The sequence below is a fragment of the Lagopus leucura genome, unplaced genomic scaffold, assembly GCF_019238085.1.
Source record: "Lagopus leucura isolate 7727_CA_CO unplaced genomic scaffold, USGS_WTPT01 Super-Scaffold_100024, whole genome shotgun sequence".
In the NCBI taxonomy this organism is placed as follows: Eukaryota; Metazoa; Chordata; class Aves; order Galliformes; family Phasianidae; genus Lagopus; species Lagopus leucura.
In genome coordinates, this window is record NW_024962276.1 from 8,396,084 (window position 1) to 8,416,132 (window position 20,049).

The window sequence follows — 20,049 nt, forward strand, 5'->3', positions numbered from 1 at the left end:
GAAACCTGGCAGTGACTCAGCAAGAGTCCGGCCCCTTAATTTCACTCGGGCTTCAGCAGAACAGGTTTTTCACGCTCAGCTTTCTTCACCACACCACAATTTGAGCACTTCTGAAATCCTCCAGAGGTGCAGGAATTGGGTCCTCACTCACCTGGAGCTGTGCTGCAGGAAGATTCACATCAGCTACCATCTCGGTGCAGGGATGCTCCACTTGCAGACGGGGATTCAACTCCAGAAAGTAGAAGCTGCCATCCTGGCTGTAGAGGTATTCCACAGTGCCTGCACTCACATACCCCACCATTTTTGCAAGCTTCACTGCACACTAGGATGCAGGAAAGAAGAGTATTTGTTTTCCATGCCCCACATTCAATCTTCTATGCCCTGTTCACCCACCCTACCCACTTCAGAGTTTTTTTGGTGGCATTCTAAAACATCCAACATCTTCTAACGTGCCCAAAAGCTGCTCAAAGCAAAGCGCACGGCACCAGGGTTTCGGTTCCCAGGTTATTTTGTTTACACTGTTCACAGAAGGCAGAGTTGAAGTATTTTTAACAGCCAGCATTAGAAAATTCATATAACTCCTGCTGCTCACTTTTAATGTGACATTACACATTTAAAACACATCTCTCTCATTTTTGAGGTGCAGACATTCTCAGTGGAGCTCAGCAATGATGGACTCAGTTTTGGAAATGTCAGCAGTTGCACACAAAGCAGTTTACAACACATTACCTCACGCTGCTCTTTTAACAGACTGAACAATGCAAAATTATTGCCAATGACAAATAAAAACATCCTGGCTCTTCCTGGAGTCTCACATGAAAAAGAGAACTTGCAGAGCCACTCTCACCTGTTCCATGTGCTCAAAAACCACTGAAGTTGCAATGGAAGCAGGTGCTTCCTCAATAATCTTCTGGTGCCTGCGCTGCACGGAGCAATCCCGACCAAAAAGAGAGATGGCATTGCCATACTGGTCTGCCAGGATCTGCACCTCCAAGTGGCGGGACTGTTTGGCCAGCCTCATTACAAAGATCGGAGAGCCTGGGACTTCAGCCTGAACCTACAGCAGAGACACCATGTAAGTGGACAACCACCTTAATCCCAATCATCCCCAGTTCATTTATTGAGTAACAAATGTCCTGAATATTTACTCAGGTCACTTATGACTAAAAACAACCCGTGCTCACTTACATTTAATTACAGCGAGGTTAAAACCACCTCAGCTTTCCTAAATAATCCATAAGCTAAACAAGGCTCACAATAGTGGCTTCTTCATTTCCTCAACATCTCCCATACAGTGCTCTCAGAATCACCCAACCTGAGCATCTAGAACAAGACAGCATAAATCAATGGAAAAGTTACCTGTCTAAATAGGTTGGGGAAGTCATCTGCATTATTAACTTTCCTAATTCCTTTCCCTCCTCCTCCTTCAGAGGCCTTGATCATGACAGGGTAGCCAACTTCCTCAGCAGCCTGATTAAGATGGGAAAAACATGGGTAAGTATAACAAGTTAGCAGAAATAAGTTGAGAAGACCTTTATTTATGAATTATTCATGCCCAAGTCCCCACATTTTTTGACTCTGCTTAGCAAACTAGACATGAACGAGACACAAATCACATGTGTTATTTCAGTAGTTGGAAAAACAAGGGAACAGTTGCTGCTACTGCAGCGCTCTTGTTTCTTTCTCCTAATCCCACTAATTCTGCAGGCTGAGCCCAAAGACAGTTTGTGAAAGACTGCTTTCAAATTTCCAAGACTCAGTCCGGTCCTAATCTGTTCTCCCATTAGAAATAAATTAATCCTCCAGGCAATCTCCAGGTATGCATGCAGCAGGCTCCAACCAGCTCTGAACTACCAGCCACCTACCCGCAGGCCGTCGTCTGCATCTTTCACATAGCCTTTTTCATACAGCTCCTGAGGAACGTTCAGGATACGCTTCTGAAGATCGTTCTCCTGCCAATCCACTCGAAGACCTGAAACATAAGCATGGCCTTCTAGCCTGTTCTGCTGCAAGGCTCAGTGAGAACTCACACATCAGACACTGGTGAAACAAAGGGCTGTAACAGAACCTTGAGGAACCAGTCTGGAAGCACGTACAAAAGAGAGGATGCTGAACACAAGCAGATTATTACTGTTGTCTGGGGAGCAAAGATTTTTAATTGGAAAACTAACAACAATTATGCCCTCCACTTACCCTGTGTAATTCTGAGAAACATGCAGTTATTTACCATCCTACAGAGCTTTCACAGAAACAGAGTATTGGCTGCGTGCTCCAGAATTACTGGACAGATGCTAGAGAAGTAACGGCTGCAGAAATATCAGATGCCACAGCTGCACTGTCAGACTGACAGCAAGGTAAGGAACACGTCCTTTTTGCCTGACATATCCACAAATACCACAGTCACTTTGTCCAAGCCTTGGATAATACAAGTTTGAATCCATTAGCAGATGGAACACATGCAACTGACCTTTTTATGCACAGATACTTATTAAAGATTAGGCATGTTGAAGAAAAGCGGATTAAAATGGTCTTTATACGCTGGGGAATTTCCTTCTTACCGCTGCCACTCCAAGGAAGAGTTGGGATGCCAGCAGTCTGAGCCACTATTGACGATGCAATTTTATCTCCTAAAGCCCACATTGCTTGGCTTGGAGGACCTGCAAGGAGCAAAAGCAACGCATGGAAGAGTCACAAGTGGTATCAAACTCCAGGGAAATGCCTACAGGCTTCATTGGGATCCCATGTACATGGAATAAAAGCTCTCAGCAAGCCTGATGCAGGCCACAACCCAACTGGTATAAATCAATATTTCCAAATCAAACCCAAAAGCATTAACAGTGTCAGCCAGGAATTTAAAAGCAGACTGGAGCACCTTTGACCAAGAAAGAAGAAAAGGCAATTGTAACTACAGACAGATCACAACAGCTTGTTACAGAAGCCTTGGAACACTCAGCTTGCAGGCACCACTATCTGTCCACGTGTTTCTCTTCAAGCTGTGCCAGCTCTCAGAGATGGCAGATGCTGGTGATTGGTATTAGGTGTGCACATCACATGCTATTGGAATAGTAATTCAGTGCCCTGATTTTCCTAGAAACATGGCTAACGTGGGACTGCAGCACATGATTGGCAAGAGATTTAAGCTGGAATTAAAACACAGATTTAAAATTCACGCCTTTTCAAAGGTTCAGAGTATTTCCACAGCTGTGGCTCAAGTTATTACAGATCTGCTGGAAGTCAGAACACAACAAAACCACCCCAAAGATAAAAGTTATGTTCACACCATGACTTTTACCACCAGTCCATCTTTAGTTTTAAACACAGACCATGCCCCAAACCTTACCCTACATTCAGATATGGAAATGACACTTACTGCATCAAACACCTCCAGGACTCAATTAACTACACTGCTAACAGACCACAAACTTCATGTGCTGTCTACAGAAAACTCAATAAAATTTAACTGTGAACATTCTCTTTAAACTGACAGCAGAAATATTTACTGCTTTAACACTGTGTTCTTTGATTTTTTATCTCAAAATACTCAGACATTTTGGAGAGCTTGCCACTTCTCCCATACAACAATTACTTCCCAGCACATGTCCAAACCTTACCCACTGCCATCTGCAAATAGCTGTACCATCATTTAGAGGAAACAGCAGGAAACATTATCATAAAAGCCCAGCATGTCTAAAAATGGATAATTTCTGAAGTTAACTCTGCTCACCTCTATTTTTAATATGAGATAAAGAAAGGCTTACAGCTCCTATTACAGTCCTCATGGAAAAGAATCTGTCCCTCTCTCATCTTCCAGACTCAGGGCCTTACTGAGCTAAGCCCTCTATCATAACCCAGGGTCTATTCCAACCCAGTTTCATTAGCCTCAATTACTGGAAACAGATTACACTGCTGGACAGCATATTCTGTTGCTCTGACTACTGTAACGAACAGATCATCCATCTTGCACTTGCAAACCGTACCTCGTGGCTCTCTTTCAGGCTCAGGATTTTCTCTCATTAAACCCACCCATCTAAAAATAAGGACTAGACCTCATCAGACATCTGGTCAGAAGTACATCTGCTCACCCATGAAAGCAATCCCATTTTTGTGGAGAAGTTCTGGTAGTTTTGGGTTCTCAGAAGCATGGCCCCAGCCAGCCCATACAGCCTGCAGAAGAACACAACATAATTCACTCTTAGTTATACCAAAACAGGCACATGAGCAAAAATGCAAAGCATGCAGATGCTTCCAAATCTTTCTTTTCTCCACTGAACAGAAAACAGCCTCATAACATCCACAAGCCAGAGGATGCTATGAAGTATACTCAGGCTTACTTTAAAGGGCCAGAGCATTGCATCTGGCAGACAAGACCAAGGCTGCTGAAGGAAGCTAAGTGTAGGGAAGTGAAAGGGTGAAAGGAACCTTCTGCCTCCTGCAGATATTCACACCAGGAAACTGACTGCATTCTAACATTCACTGTCCTTACTGCTTGTATAGGTTTGTCGGTTCCATTTCTTTAACCTGCCTTTTCTCCCAGATACAACTCATTATTTGAGGAGAGGGGATTCCCTAGTGCTGCCTCATGACTTGAAAACTGGCATTTCTCACCTGCACTGGAATGCGTTTAGCAATGTCAAGGATGAGTTCCACATTTGCATAGTTGTTGTTGTTTGGTCCTCCTGGAACTGGCACGTAGTGATCTGCCATTTTAATGTACTCTGCAAATGCAACAAGGGTCACATGTAGATCACAGATCTGGTAAATGGTACTTAGGTCTAAAACTTCCCAAACCTACGGCATAACCAAATCTGAACATCCGTATCCACACTGCTTTCTCATCAATCCCAGAAGTTAATTACAATTATCCAGTGGTATTTCCTACACAATAAAATACCCACTGGCAAAACTAAACTTAATGTCTCTAAAGCACTTAATATAAATTCATTCCAAAATTACCCAAAGCCCTCAATCCGCCCCTGGTCAGAGCGGTGCACGGTGCAGTGATGTCCTCTCAGCCTCTTGCATCCCCCTGGGCACAGAGGTCTGTGCACCTTCACTCACCTGCGTTTGCTTTCAGGTCCTCAGGAGTCACCATGACAACAAATCTGATGGCCCGCTCGTTTCGGAACATCTCGTAGGACCAGCGCCGGATCGACCGCATGCATTTCACCGCTGCAATCCCGTTGTTGGCTATCAGGACCTGCATATAAGAGATGCAGGGATGAGACAAAAGTCTAAACAGCACAACATGCTGAGCAATAATGAAAATAGACATTTTCTCCACAGGTTTTTCAACCCCTTTTTTGCTGTTCCGTTTTCTCAGTTGGCTTTCAACTCAATAAGGAATCAGCTCTTGCTTGCCCATGAAGATATTAATGTCTTATGCTCTGTTGGGATTAAAGAACAGAAGGGCACTTCAGAACTGGCATAATGAGTTGCTAAAACTTCTGTCACCGGAATGGAAGAGACCTCACTGTTACATGTTTATGTATTTTGAAATAAAATTCTCAGTGCTTTGTCCAGTCTGCATTTGTTACATCTGTCTGTAAGTCCTCCTCTATCAGCAGAGGCTCATTCAGATTTTTTTTCTGTCACATTAAACTAAAACAATTTATCACATTTAAAGTTAAAACAGAATGACTACAGGCAGAAATACAAGTTGTAAGTTCAGGAATCTCAGTATTTTCAATATGCAGTACTGAATAAAGAGAAGTCATAGCTCTAGAGAAGGGAACAAGAATGCAATATGCCAAAGCCCGGAAGGCCAGCAATTTACCTTTTCAATAACTCTGTTCCCTCCGAAACGAGTAACAAATTCTGCAGGAGAAGCCACAGTGAAATCCCGCTGCACGTCAACTTTCTTCCTGTCCCGGCCTTGCTTTACGAGGTGCAAACCAGACATGCTGGGCCTGAGGGAATTTGAGGGGGTCAGAAAAAAAGCAACACTGCAGTGCAGATGAACACAAATAGAGCAGAGTATGACAGGAATTTCTACCTGTCCCCTTGACCACATTCCCCATGACAGGCAGAACATTCCCCACTTCCAGTTTGCAGCTCTTACAAGCATGATCTCGTTTTGCAATTAACTGCAGTTGTATCTCAGCACGTTTCAGCCCATCCGGGGAAATTCGAGTCATGCCAACACATGAGCAGGTGAAAATGCACTCACTGCACATCACTGCCCGTCACAGAACAACTGTGTTAAACCACACTCCATGCTGCTCCTCAGTCCTCCAGGAGAGCTGACTAATGATAAAGTTTCCTAGCTTTGGTATAACAGTGTACTAAGTCAGATTCCATGAGGAAATCCTATTAGAGAACCACAGCAACTACACTTCAGGTGTAAATGAGAGGCTCCACCATCCCTGTGCCTGGTTACTCCAACCATTTCCCAAGGATGTGCCCAGCAGCAAGGCCAGCTCCTGGGGGCCGCGTGTTCAGTTGGAATTGGCTCAGGATCCTCTGCCTTCATCAGCTGAGGATGAGAAACTCCATGGGGAGATGGGAAGAGATGGGCAGAAAGCGACTGACCTGCTGGGGAGGGCATGAAGGGCAAACAACAGCAGCAACAGGCCTGGCTGCACAAGTCCCAGCCCACTGCTGCTTGACTCTGTCAGTACGTTCAGAATAAAAAAAGCACAACGATGGCACTTCACGGTTACTTTGGAGCTGAATTTCAGCTCATCAATCTTTATCTCACACATGGGATATTCTCATGGCCAACAGTCAAGGTGGTAGAGAGCTCCAAGTCACAGGCTTGTAGAGAAAGCAAATCTGGAGCTTAACTGGGAAGTGAAAACCTGTTTTAATCACAGCAACAGAGACATTGGAGCAACCCTGAAGCCAAAGATGGAGAAATGAAGGGTAACAGAGGGGAGAGCAACAGTGTGATGTCAACACGTGCTAAGAAAGAAAGAAGGTAAACAAGCCTGTCTCCCAGTGATATGCTGGGAACTACAAGTGTCTGCACCAAGTCAGATCAAAGCATATCCAGTTCAGCAACTTGTCTCAGAGGCAACAGCTGATATCCAGAGAAGGGCAGGAGATCACGCTGAGCGCACACAGGTACTTCCCAGGAACACTTTCCCTTCTTCCAGCAAGCTGCAATCCCGATAGGCAGTGTCACTGTACCTAATGGGGCTGCTGTCAGCAAGAGTTCATGGACTGCACTGCAAAAATCACAGCCTGCAAACTTGAGGATGGGGGCCAACAGGCAAGAAAGAGAGCAGAAGTGTAGGCAAGATTCAACTTCTCCTAAATTTGTCTTTAAAGAAGATCAGAATCTACAGCTTGGCAAGGAAGGAGTACAGCCCAAGAAATCAATGAGACAGGTTTGCTCACTGAAGGCTCGTTGCATGCAGTCTCAACCAAAGAGAGACCAAAATTTTGGGGTCAGAAGCTGTGAACACGGATGAATGCGGACCATGCACCAACTCACCAAGTGCAAATTACCACACAAATGAAGATTCTGCTGCAGTGAAAATGACAAGATAACCACATTTTCCATCATTCTGAATCAATTGCAAACACTTGTTTATAAACAAGTATAGTTCATTTTACTCTGTGATGGGAAGTATACCAAGAGCATCAAGTTTTATTCACTAGCAATCACAGGCTGCCCATCACAGCCAAAGCAGGAAAGATTTTCTTCTTTTAGCAACGTAAAGTGAGGGAGAAGCTGGGCAGCCATGAAGGAAGAACACTGAGCCCTAAACAAGACAGAACAAAAGGCAAATGGGTAACAGCCATCTCTGCTGTTCTCCAGGTCACACATGCAGTGCTTTCTCAGGTAGGAGCTTCCAAAAAGCTCATCAGTCCTTCAGTTTGTAGAGGTTAATGGTTGTACAGAACGTCACACTTTATAAACAGATTCTGCACCTAAAATGCAGTCCAGCACCTTTCTTACAGACTGCACACACAAATGCCTCACGGTAATTCAGGATGGCTTCAGAGAGATAAAACAGACAGGGGAAAATATCAGTTTGAATTTCTAGCACAGAGTGCCCAGCTGCCTCAGCCCAAGACAGGTGTTGCTCTGAGGAGACAATCATAGCTGAAACTCTTACCTCTGCAGCATGTGATAGATCATTTCCTGACTCTGATCTGCAGGCTCCTCCATGCTGTCTGTGAAGGAATTAACAGATTGCAAGTGCTGCTATTTTGGTTTTTCCAATACTGCAGCTCAAAACCCAGCAGCGCAGAGCAGCGCAGAGCCTTCCGTGCTCGTATGGTTCTCCTTGAGGCAGCGGCACTTCCCAGATTGCTTCAGTCTTTTAACCTTTGTCCCCTGCCTTCTACCAGCCCTCTGTCACTCTTTCTTCCTGTGACGCAGCAGCACACACAGCGAGTGAAGCAGCCTCCCTGCAGAGCAGGGGGAAAGCAGCTGATCAGAGACAGAGGAACCCCCAGTTACGTAAGGAGCTTTGCACAGCTCTGTGCTGTGTGCCGGAGCCCCACGAGACGAGGATCCCGCAGGGAAGCGGCTGCACAGCTGGCTCCCTGCCTGCCCCGAGCCCCCAGCAGCCAGCACAGCTCCTGCTGCCAGGAGGCAGCTGTCACAGGCCGGCTGCAGTGCCCATCAGCTAGAGAATTCATTCAGCAAGCAGGATTTTGTATCAGGTGTGCACAGAGGGCGGGGAGGTGACAAGGAAAGCACCTCCATGCAGGCAAGCAAAGCCCAGCGGCGATCCGGGCAGCAGAGCACACAGACGCCAGCCTGAAGCTGGGACAGGTCAGCCAGGATTTCAGCAGCTCAGTTTCTCCACCCATTAAAGAGAGACGAGCTCGCTCCAAACACTACAGGAATAAACGCCCCCAACACAAAGGTGCTGCGGGGCCTGTAACAGCCCTGCAGAGAGGATGCAAGTTTGCTCAGCACCAAGCACACGCAGGAACAAACTGCAGGGTTGGACTGGAACTCAACACAGCAACTGGGCTACACTTTGAAATTTCATGACACTGAGGTCTGCCTGAGCATAGGGCCATCCATACCCAGGCAGCACAGCCCTTATTTGAGGCACACACTTTCCAAGAGTCTGAGCAAAAGCTATGCAATTATCCAGGAAAGAATCACTCAATAATAATAACAATAATAATAATTTAAAGGAAAAAAAAAAAAAAAAAAGCAAATACCCAGAGAAAATAGAGACATTATGAAGACAGGCAATGCTGAGCCCTGAGCAGCAAGGCGAGGTCACTTGGGGAAAAAGGGACCTAAGAATAGCCAGGCAGTGTGAGCAACGACCGACAGCAAGCACCACGTGTCTGATAAAGCACAGGCAGACAATTCCTGCAGATCCAATTCCTGCAGGCTTTGTCAGCAGGAGGGCAAAGCAGCACAGCGACATGCTGTGGTGGTGGTGGTGAAAAATGTCACGGGGAAATAAATCCAAGCCAGGCAGCAGACAGGTGATAGTGAGGGAAAAGAGAACAACCAAACAAAAACCCCAAAGCCAGGCAGGTCAAGGATTTCAGCTCCTGACCAACGACATGCAGCGCAAAAGCCACGCAACCCTCTCCCACGTGGATGGCTGCAGAAGAGAAGTCCCAGCCCTGCAGGTCAGAGGGGACTTGCATCAGCATCGTGCCATTGTATAACACTGGTTGTGCTGGAATAAGCCAAGAGGTGTCAGATGGAAGACACGATAAGATGGCCCTGCTCTCTGCATGGGGAACAGCCCGGGGCACAGTCCCTAAAGAAAGATGTAAAGCACCCAGAGAAGAGCAGATGAAAATGACTGCGGGTCTGATGAACACAGCCCAGGAAGTGAAGGGGCTGCCAACATTGGATGGGCCTGGTGAGGATGGCCAGTGACAGTCTTTAAATGCAGGAAAAGAGGACAAGGTTCCTGAGAACGAGAAGTAATGAACTTAAATTATAACATGTTAGCAAAGCTTTCAAACAGCACTGCAAATGCCAGCAGTGGCAGAAGGACTGCACAGGCTGCTGCTGGGAACAAGGTTTCGCACTGGGTTCATGCAGTCCCTGATCAGGACCAGCTCAGCATCCAGATGACCAGACCTTGGGGCAAACACACAGCCCACATGACTCCTGGGATCTCTTCCAGTGTGACACTTTATTAATTCCCAGATAGAAAGCAGAGGTTGTGTTTGAGTGCATTACACACCTGCCTAGTTACTGAAAGCCTCTCTCAAGTGCCAGCTTACTCCCTGTTTGAAGAAACGTTCAGACCACCCAAGAGTGGCAGAAATTCCTCATTTAATTCATTGTAAGACAGAAGCACGTAAGAAGAAGCCCCCTGTCTCGAGGTACCTTCCAGCACCAAGTCCATCCCAACAGCACCTCAGTTCAGCACAGACCCCACTCCTCCTGTATGCACAACCCCATCTGGACACCCACTTCCCTCAGCTGTGCAAGCTCCTGCTCCCCCAGCCCTGCTGGAGGCTCCCATCAACCCACCGGATCCCAGAAGGCCATCACAAGGGCAGAGACTTAAGAAATATCAGACTCAGCTTGATAAAATCTGCATTGCTTTCTCTCCTAAAGCCCACCATGTATTCAGAGACTTCACTGGACACATATTGCATATAGAAAATGGTACATTCCACCTCTTTCTAAATAAAGTTCTTGCATGATACTGAATTTCCTCAGTTTTTGATCCTGTCTTTAAGATTTATTCAATGTAATTGGAATTCATTTTTCAGTTTTGGTGAAATCTCTTTCCCAAATATTTGCCCACGCTCCAAAAAAGCCTACTCACAGCTCCCAACCCCAACAGCTTCCAACCACTGTAGCTGCAAGGAAACAAATCCCACAGCTCCACGCAGCCTCATGCTAGAGAACAGCTTCAGCTGGGTTAAAAGCACTCATTTGTGCTTCTGCTTCAGCATCAATGGAGACGATCGGCCGCAGCATCCCAACAGAAGCGCGGCACACGAGGACGCGTCACGGTGACACAACACTCACCATCACTCGCACAAAGCCGCTCCCTGCACAGCGCTATTCAGAGCCCCGCTGGCAAACGGCGCCTGCAAAGCTCCCCCCTCCCTGGAGCCTCGGCCACAGGCAGACAAAAGGGAAGCCTGGGTGCTTCTCGGCTGTTCTGAGCAAACCCGCGCTGGTTGCACACATACCTGACGCACATTGCAGCCAGCAGCCTGCACTGATCCCAGCACTGCAGCATGCCCAGCGCTGCCGGTGACGCTGCACTCTGCTCCAGAGGCAGCGATGCACGAGCTGGCGTGTGTGCAAGGCAGCCGTAAGGAGGCTGCAGCACAGCCATACACACACACACACACACACACACACACACACGCACGCCCTGAGAAAAGATTATTCTTCTTTTTTCCCCATGTTTGGCCTTACAAGGTGTGGAAGGAGGGCAGCTCTTATCAGTTAGGGATTTTGTAACGTGGCCATGCTGATGCATGCGTGCATCCAGTCCAGGTGGCAGGACTTTGTGAAGCATCCACAGAACCTGCCCTAGTGCCAAGCCTGCCACTGCAGCCTGGTCCTCAGAGAGGCATTGGGAAGGAATGAGCACACACATAAGCCAGCAAGCAATGCAGAGGAGCTCTGCAGCCAGAGCAAAGGGCGGCTATGGCCAGAGGAATGGACGCTGGGAGGCAGCAAACCAGACTTATTCAAAGACAGTCTTTCCTGCAGCCTTAAAGAGACAGAACCGTTAGCTTGAAGGCAGAAATTGCCAGAAGTCAGTGCCTGGATACATTAACCAAAACCAAGAGTCTCATGGCAGCGCTGACACGAGGCTGGGCCCAGGAATTTCAGAAAGCAACAAAGGATACAGCGCAGATTACAATGGTGAGGTAACTTCACATTCATAGTGATGCAATTTTAAACAGCAATCAAGGCAGGTATGCAGCCTAAAGCAGGAAATTCAGCTCCAAAACTACAGAATCCAAACTAGAACACTGCTAGGACTCCTCTATAAAAAATACAGAGGAATTGCTGAGTACTGTGTCCACAAGCCCCTTTCCTCTCCTTCAAACTTCTCTTTCAGAATCCATTTCTCCATCACACCCTTCCTGCTGAAACTCTGGTACCCAATTCCTAGCACCACATTTCAATCAAAATCCATACTCCAGTTCCTAAAACCCCCAAATATCCTCACTTTCACATCCCCGAGAAGCATGAAATTCTATGTGTTCCTGCACTAACAGCTTAACACTCTCCAGATGAAGCCTCACCAACAAGATAAATGCAGTAAAAGACAAGTTATGCAGCTGAGAGCAGATCTGAAGTCCTTTCACAAAGTTTTGGACAGATGTGCTCTGCAGGAAAGACAGAATGCATGTTTTGTACCAACCAGAACTAAGGGGTGGGTGGGAGAGTTTTGTGCTCTTTGTCACTGACAGTTTTTGCCTCACACAGGCAGCACAACAGGGCCCACCTCTGAGTGCAGGCACGGTCCCACCGTACGTCTGGTCTTAAAGACAGAGTTACAACAGGGTGCCAAGAGATCCACAGCATTCTCTACCGTGGAGATTCAGCATCACACAGCGACGCTTAAGCCAACAAAGGGATGGAGGTAAGTCCTTTGTTTCGGCAGGGCTTCCAACTGATCACGTGCAAAGGAAAACGTTTTAGCAAACATCTTATTGAGACTGTTCACCAAGAAGTCCAATTAACGATCGGCACAAAGGCCAGCATCTCTGTGGGTGCACTATCAGAGCTACGAGCTGGGATACCTCTCAAAATGTGGCTTTCAGTTGTTGCAAGTGGATTGCCAGGTGATTTCCTACACCCCTTTCATTGCTTATGAAACCAGTGCCCTGATGGACAAATACCAGAAGGCACGCAGGATTTATTCTATTTTAAACAAGAATTTGATACTGGATGCTATCTTTAAAACTAGGAATTAAATATAGCATCAGCCAAGAACAATTTATTAAACAAAACAAACTGACTCAACATGTGGCATTCACAGAGAAGTTACTTTATCTCCCACTGACTCCTCAGCAACACAGCTAGCAGCCCTGCACAGCACAAAGCACCACGTCCATGGCACTGCTGCCCTCAGCTGGAGCACCGAACTCAAACACAACACAACTACACCCAGAAACAAAAAGGGAAAACAGTACATCCTGCTTTATCACCTACAGGTGCAAAACGCAACAAAGAGCAAATTTTGTTGGCATTAGCTGCATGCAGCCACTTTCTTGAAGGATGCTCATTGTCATAATTAACTGAGCAAGGAAGACATTTACACAAGCTTTATCACTGATAGTCTTTAAATAAAGTACAGCTACAAGAAAGGAAAGAAACAGAACATTCATGTGCACAGCTACTCTTCCAGCACACACTTTTGTTAAACACTGGTGTAACAGACACTGATTTGAAGTTCATTATCAGATCATGGCTTTCTCAATCCCATCTCTAGCAGTCAGCTAGCTCAATCAAAGGCCTGCACAGATATCTAGTGGTGTGAAGCCTGTATTGTACAGCCTGTCCCAGCAAGACCGGCTTTAGCAACAGCATAAACACTTACCCAGATCAATCAGGCGATGGATGGAGCACAGCCACACACGCTCCGCATGCTCAGATGAAGAAACACGAGCTGGCACCCAGCCTGCCCACAGCTGGGCCAGGCCCTATCGGTCAGGCACCACAACCCGACCCCAGCAGCCCTTCCCAGCTCAGACAAAAGGCCTGCGAGGTTTCAGGTACGGAGCAAACGCCAAACCGCGCAGCGAAGCACCACCTGCCCTGCATCAAGTGACAACGCGACGCTGCTTTTTATTTGAATGCATGTCTTTGCTACAAAACAACAGCTCATGACAGCTAATGACCAAGGAAGAAACATTTCTAGTTAGCAGGGTCATTTCCACAGGGCGCACCTTCCAGGAGTGAAAATTTGCTTGGGAGATCAAGATAAGTGCTGGGACAGCCGCTGCACAGAAGGCGCAGGCACCAGCACTCAGTGTTACAGGACAGGATAGACACAGATAACCTCCACAAAGCAACAAAATGGCCAAACTTCAGCGATCTGGAGCATGAGAGGGAAGAACAACCTCATAGCTGACAACCAACCCTGCTCTTCCAGGCCTCCTGCTCCACAAGAAGTAATCTCTTTTCTCCAGCCATCAGAGCAATAGGTGCACTGCCTGCCACGCTCTGTGAAGAGGTAACGGATCACTCAGGTGCTCTCACAACCCTTCTGTATCTGACTCAGTTCTCTAATTTAGAGATAATTGCTCCCTGAGAAGGACTTCTCTGCAGCAGTCACTCACCTCAACTACAGGCTGTTTCTGTGGTTAGCTAACCAAACCTTCCTGTGTGCTACAGCGGGGCTAACCAGGAAATGGAAAGATTTTTGGCAACTCCTCACAAAGACATTCTTCCTCGGATCTGCAGCTTGTTTGAGCAATACTGCACAGAGCTCCTCACTCAATTTGTCTGTTACGCTCCAGAAAGAGTTGCACCTTTGTGATTATCAAAAGAAAGCTGTAAGCAAGAATGCCAGTGTTCCATTGATTCACTGTCACACCGTGACTGCAAGCAAGTGGTTTACCTTGTCTGTGTCTCAGTTTCTCCATCTGCAAACATTATTTGGAAATCTTTTGATGAAAGAGACTACCATCCTGGAAAACCATTTCAATTCACCTAACCTTATCTTAGAAAAACAGCCTAATGCTGTAACTTTTTTTTTTTGTTTATTTAAATTGGCATTTCCCTCCAATTTAACTGAAAGTCAAGTGCCCTCAAAACAGAATGCCAAAGTAAGCACGTTACAACAGAGGTGCTCAAGGTTGCACATCTATTGCATTATAGCTCTCTCATGCCAGGCAGCGTCCTCGAAGTTGCACACAGACACTGCCTGATTTTCTTACTCTCCCGTTGCCTGTTTCACACTAGAGGTTTTGTCTTCATACAGCTTCTTCTATTCCTCAAATGTATACAGTTACAAGACTGGAGCTTTTCCCACTTCAAATTTACCTTTTTTTAGCTGCCTAATTGTTACAACTGACAGCCAGGGCAAAGGCAATCCCCTTTACATTTGTGTAAGGTTTTCTATCACCAGCTGGCTGACCATACCCAGCAGCTTGAGCAGAACAACTCTCAGCTACGGACCACTGTCGCCCTCTGGCCCCAGCCCAGACTCTGTGCATGTTTTCAGATGCTGTCTCCATAAAGTGACAGTGGAACCATCAACAATAGGGACAAATAAAACAGTCCTCCCAGCCGTGAGGCCAACATCTCCCTGAGCTGCAAGCAGTAGCTACTACATTAAGCTTTGGTTTACTGCCACTTCACAGGTTACCAATCATTTCTTTAATCAGAATTTTCGCTATCCAAAACAAAAACCATCCAAAAATCACAGCAAAAACTTTTGAGGAGGCCAAACCCAGAACCGAGATACAAAGGTGAGATTAATCAGTATGCAGCTTGCAAGGGGCAGCTTCGGACTTTCTTGGGAACTGACAGAGAGACTGCAGCTGAGATATTTATCCATACCTCATATGGTTTGCCAGGCCATCTTGAGTGCTAGGAAGACCCAAGTCTGAAAGCGAATCCGAGCAGACAGAAACAGGGGACAGAGACCTCTCTTTCTCCTCTAGCAGGTCAAGTTTCACCAAGGAGCTTGTCTCATCTTCTGAGTTATCCTCTGACACAGAACCAATAATAAAGCGAGAGTGAGGGTTCATCTCCAGGGCTTTAGCAGGCTGGGAAGACTCTTCCATGGCTCTTCCAAATTGAGCTCTCAGCACTTGAAGGGACAAAAGAAAGAAGAGAAACAAAACTCAAGGTTAATATCTCCTATTGCAAAACAAATAAGGCAAAGCAAGGTTTGCTTCCAATTGGAAATGCAATGGTACAACACTAGAACACAATAGCTGAACCTAGACAGGAGTCCAGGGAACAGTAATTTCTGTTACAATCATTGACTTTTCTGTTTGCACAAGGACTCTGAATTCAAAGCAGCTGCAAAACCTGCTAGTTTTTGCAAAAACTGTAAAACTGCAGAAGGTACTTAAAAGAGGAAAATGTAAGGCATTCTTTCTTACATTTTTTCTAAGCACCCCATGTTACTTAGGATTCTTTCAGGAATCTGAGCTGCCCCACTGAAAACTGGGGAGCAGACAGCACACAGCTCCCAGCCAGCAAAGCAGGACTGCTTTATTCCTAACCTGAAATGCCCAAGTTTATAAAGACTTCAGTCTCCTAAGCTCACTCACATCTGAGGACAAGAGTTGCAGCAGGACGACTTTAACAGCACTAACAACACAGTACTGTCACAGGGCAGAGGCTCACTCCGTTCATCCTTCCCTCTTCCCTCCTCTGCTCCAGCTACATGCTCACACTGCAACTCCCCAGCAGCTCTGAAGCTTTCCAGACCACTTGAGTGTAACAACTGCCACCAACAGACTAGTATAACTTCCTGTGAGGTTAGCAAGTAGGAAAGAAAGAAAATGAGAGATGGAGAACAAAGGAGTACCTCAGACAGGTGGGATGGTGAATTACTGTCTGACACGTTCAGCTCTGCCCAACTTTGATGCATTTACACACAAATGGAAATCAAATAATCAAAAAACCAGAAATGTTTATGCACTAACCTCTTGTTATTCTTGCAATCTGAGCAGTTATCCACTTCCAAAATGAACTGGAAAACAAAAGAATTAACAGGTAAACATTGTTATGAAAAATACTCTGCAAGTGATTAGAAAAACAGTAGAGAAGTGTAGAGAACAGAAAGGCCCACACATCTGGGGCCACTGAGTAAAGCAGGAGCCAAACCTGTGATGCCGCAAGAAGCACACACGAGATAGGAAGACCCCAACACCCTGCAGGCAGTTTTGCACTGTTTGTATAGGAAATGACACCCTGTGCCAGTGCGACCAGCTTACGGCTTTTTTTTCCTCTGCTGTCTCTGAACTTCTCAATCTGCTGGCCACTATCAGCTGAATCTGATGGTGAAGAGCAAATCCCAATAATAATTAGAACCCTCATGAAAAACCAGGAGGTAGAAAACACAGCTGAGATGCCATAAAACCAATAGTTACCTGTAAAAAAAGTGTAGTACTGGTGATGCAGCACTACAGACAAGGAGCCACCCCAGGGCCCAGCCCTTCAAGAGGGACGTTACCACACAGAAAAGATGGGCTTGGTGCCTTCAGCACCTCGCTGCCATCCCAAAGGAAAGAGGGCCGTGTCAGCCCTGCCAGCACGGCCGTGTGATGGGGCAAGCACAGAGATGCACTGTGAGCAGTTTGATGGGAACATGACAGCTTACATCCGGTGCACAGGCAAAACCAGACCACGTTATAGCACTAAACAGGACACAACCTAAGCTCTAATTAGAACACGGGCAAGGAGTTTATAGACACTGCAATCCTTGAGCACCATTTCTTTCCTCCCATCAGTAACTGAAAATTAAAAACAGATCCAACTGGCTTATGCAATTTTACCGTGACCGTACCGACTGAATTATTCAGACCCAACTCTGTGTTGACATCACTCCTCCCACAAACTCCAGTTTCACCCGGGCCAGGGGCAGTTCATTTTACAGGGAGATGTCCTTAACCATTTTATGACTGGAAAGCCACAGGCGCCCACCCGATGCAGGCGTTAGAGGGTGGAAGAAGGAAACAACAGGAAGCGTGACTGCGAGGTCTGCGTGCCTACCTGAGAATGCAGAAACTAAACCATGAGATTCCGTTACCAGGCTGCTCAGATGGGGCTCATTCCCACTGTTCAGACAGAAAACCTTGATCACGTTGGCTTTGTACACAGAAACTTGAAGACAGTGTTATGTGCACACGCACTCTTCCATCACACAGTTCCCAAAGAATTTCATTCAGGTGGATTTACTGTTGGCAAAACCAGCACCGGATCTGGGATGCAGCCAAAGTAACACCAACCCTTTCTAATAAAGGAAGGGGTTTTTTAAAGAACTTATACTTTAATAACTTTATTTTCAAGGCTTTACTTTTTTCCCTAAGTACAGAAGGAAGCAGAGCAACACAAGGGGAGCGCTTCAGGCAAACACCCCATGAGAAGCACCAAACCCCAGCACTGCGCTCCAACAACTGCACCGACGCACTGCATGCACACAGCTCAGCCCCACGGCAGCCAGCTGCCCACAGCCCCACTCGAGGGCACTTTGATGCATTTCTGACCCCTGCAGGTGCGTCCCAAAGCCATGAGCTCTGCCGAAGCCTTGTGACCAGCTGTGAACTCAAACTGGCATCAAACTGGATGGAAGTTCAGCTTGTTCTCAGCACACTGACATTCATTATCCACATTTTACTTAACTGTAATGTTGTCGGGGGCAATTAAAACATGTAACTTCTTAGAGACGTCTCTGCAGATGCTGTTTGCTCTCCCTGCTGCAAACAGAACACCGGTGTTCCACCAAAGCATGGCGTGCTGCATCGGCCTCCTGAAGCCCGGCTGGCAGAGCTTGGAATGCAGCTCCTCACCCCAGCAAAGCACCGCCACATTGCCTGTGTGCCGCAACCTTTGCAGATGTTCCAGGTGTGTGAAGAACACTGAACAAGTCACTACAAAATAACTGTCTGCCTCCTCAGCCATTTACACACCCTGTGCTTATTTCTGCGAGTAGCAACTGTGTCAAATGGGCTCATCTGCAGATGTACACTAAAAGAAACTCTGTATGCTACAGCAGGATACGTCCTGAGAATTCCATCTTGCAGGGATTTAAGAACATGTAATGTCACGCACCGTGAGCCTGCTCAATTACACAAACATGGGTTAAATCACAGTTTTATCTTGCAGAATCTGAGCCACGCTCCTCCCTCCTGAAGGAACCAGCTCCCATCAGGAGCCAGAGCTCCATAACACGTTCCTAACTCCCCAGCTCTACAGACATCAAGGCATTTAATACCCAAATCAGATTCTTTGTATGCCTAATGCTACAAGCAATGAAAACTCTACAGTCCAAATTTACAGACGGACTTGTTTTCGCCTGAGGGAGAGCAAAACTCAATTATTTCTCCACAGCTCTACAATCATAAAGAGACAAATCTGGCTTGCCAAAGAAACGCACACAGAAAAACATTAGATCTTCACAGAATCACCAAGGTTGGAAAAGAAGTTTTCATAACAAGATGTTTTATTCTTGTAAATTATACCCAGGCATGAAGCTTACTTAACAGCAGATAGAAACCAAGTTCTGAATGTCTTTCAAGCCACCCCACAGAGAAAGGATTTACACAGCTGAGCAGAGCGGCACAGCGCCTGCAGAGGGCTGGAAGCTGAGTCCAGAGGGCAGAGATGCTTCTGTTCCCACCCAACCTCCTGAGCTACTCTCCCCTGCAGTGTGGCTGCTCCATGTGTGCCGTGCCCCAACCACGCACTGCCCCACTCAGTGACCATCCAACTCCCAGTGAAACTCTTTTGCTTTTTCTGCATGTGCAAACTCTCGCATGCATCCACAGGTGGAAATTTTTATGGATTTTAAAGCTCACGACATCTATCTGAAACGCACAGATAGCTCAATACCCATTAGGGGTAGGCGCTTCCAGGTCTTCCCAGGTAAAACATTTATCTGTCATTTCCACCGAGGAAACATAAAGGTAAGAAGCAGAGCCCGCATTCACGCCATTCGCACTTTGCTAAGTCACCGGGGGCTGCGTCCAACTCCCACCTCCGGAGAGAACCGGCACAGCCGAGCACCCGCAGCTCACTGCTCCGGATCGGGCTACGATATCACTTCGAACCACCAATCGACGCGGTAAGTCGCACCCGAGAGCCCTCACAAGAAAATGTAAAAGCACAGAAAGAGAAGAGCGCAACAACGCGGCGCGCCGCTCCCATAAGGCCCAGCCCCGCCGAGCTCAGTCCACCGCCGGCTGCGGGAAGGACCGCGGTCCCACGCCGCACCGGGTGCCGGAGCTCGGCCGCGCCGCGCCCATCCCCGCGCACGAGGCGGCGCGCCGCCCGCATCCCCGCGCCGCGAAGGCCGGGAGACCCGAGGGGGCGACCGGAGCCCCGAGAGCCGCGCCCACGCGGGACGCCCGCGGAGCCTTCCGCTCCCCCCGGGCCGCGCGATGCCGGCGGGCCCGGCCCCACGCGCTCCCCGCGGCTCGGGCCCCGCCGCCTCCCCCGAG

The 20,049-nt window shown here is 47.2% G+C and overlaps 1 protein-coding gene across 6 annotated transcripts in view; it reads right to left on the bottom strand.

Annotated features, from left to right (window-relative positions):
• The window catches only part of ACACA (acetyl-CoA carboxylase alpha), a 98,482-nt gene extending 81,902 nt beyond the window's left edge, over nucleotides 1-16,580 (bottom strand). For 4 of the 6 annotated variants that reach the window (XM_042879825.1, XM_042879823.1, XM_042879824.1 and 1 more), the window contains exons 1-11: nucleotides 16,534-16,580; nucleotides 15,434-15,686; nucleotides 5,774-5,906; nucleotides 5,059-5,197; nucleotides 4,606-4,715; nucleotides 4,083-4,164; nucleotides 2,559-2,657; nucleotides 1,866-1,972; nucleotides 1,360-1,470; nucleotides 848-1,057; nucleotides 152-322 (exon numbers count right to left, since the gene is read on the bottom strand). In XM_042879825.1, coding sequence (XP_042735759.1) covers nucleotides 152-322; nucleotides 848-1,057; nucleotides 1,360-1,470; nucleotides 1,866-1,972; nucleotides 2,559-2,657; nucleotides 4,083-4,164; nucleotides 4,606-4,715; nucleotides 5,059-5,197; nucleotides 5,774-5,906; nucleotides 15,434-15,660 — 1,389 coding nt within the window. In that variant the 5' untranslated portion in view covers nucleotides 15,661-15,686; nucleotides 16,534-16,580. Of the gene's footprint in view, nucleotides 1-151; nucleotides 323-847; nucleotides 1,058-1,359; nucleotides 1,471-1,865; nucleotides 1,973-2,558; nucleotides 2,658-4,082; nucleotides 4,165-4,605; nucleotides 4,716-5,058; nucleotides 5,198-5,773; nucleotides 5,907-8,063; nucleotides 8,254-15,433; nucleotides 15,687-16,415; nucleotides 16,438-16,533 lie in introns of those variants that run through there. The other 2 variants (XM_042879822.1, XM_042879826.1) reach the window with 2 other exon arrangements.
• Nucleotides 16,581-20,049: the final 3,469 nt, after the last annotated feature.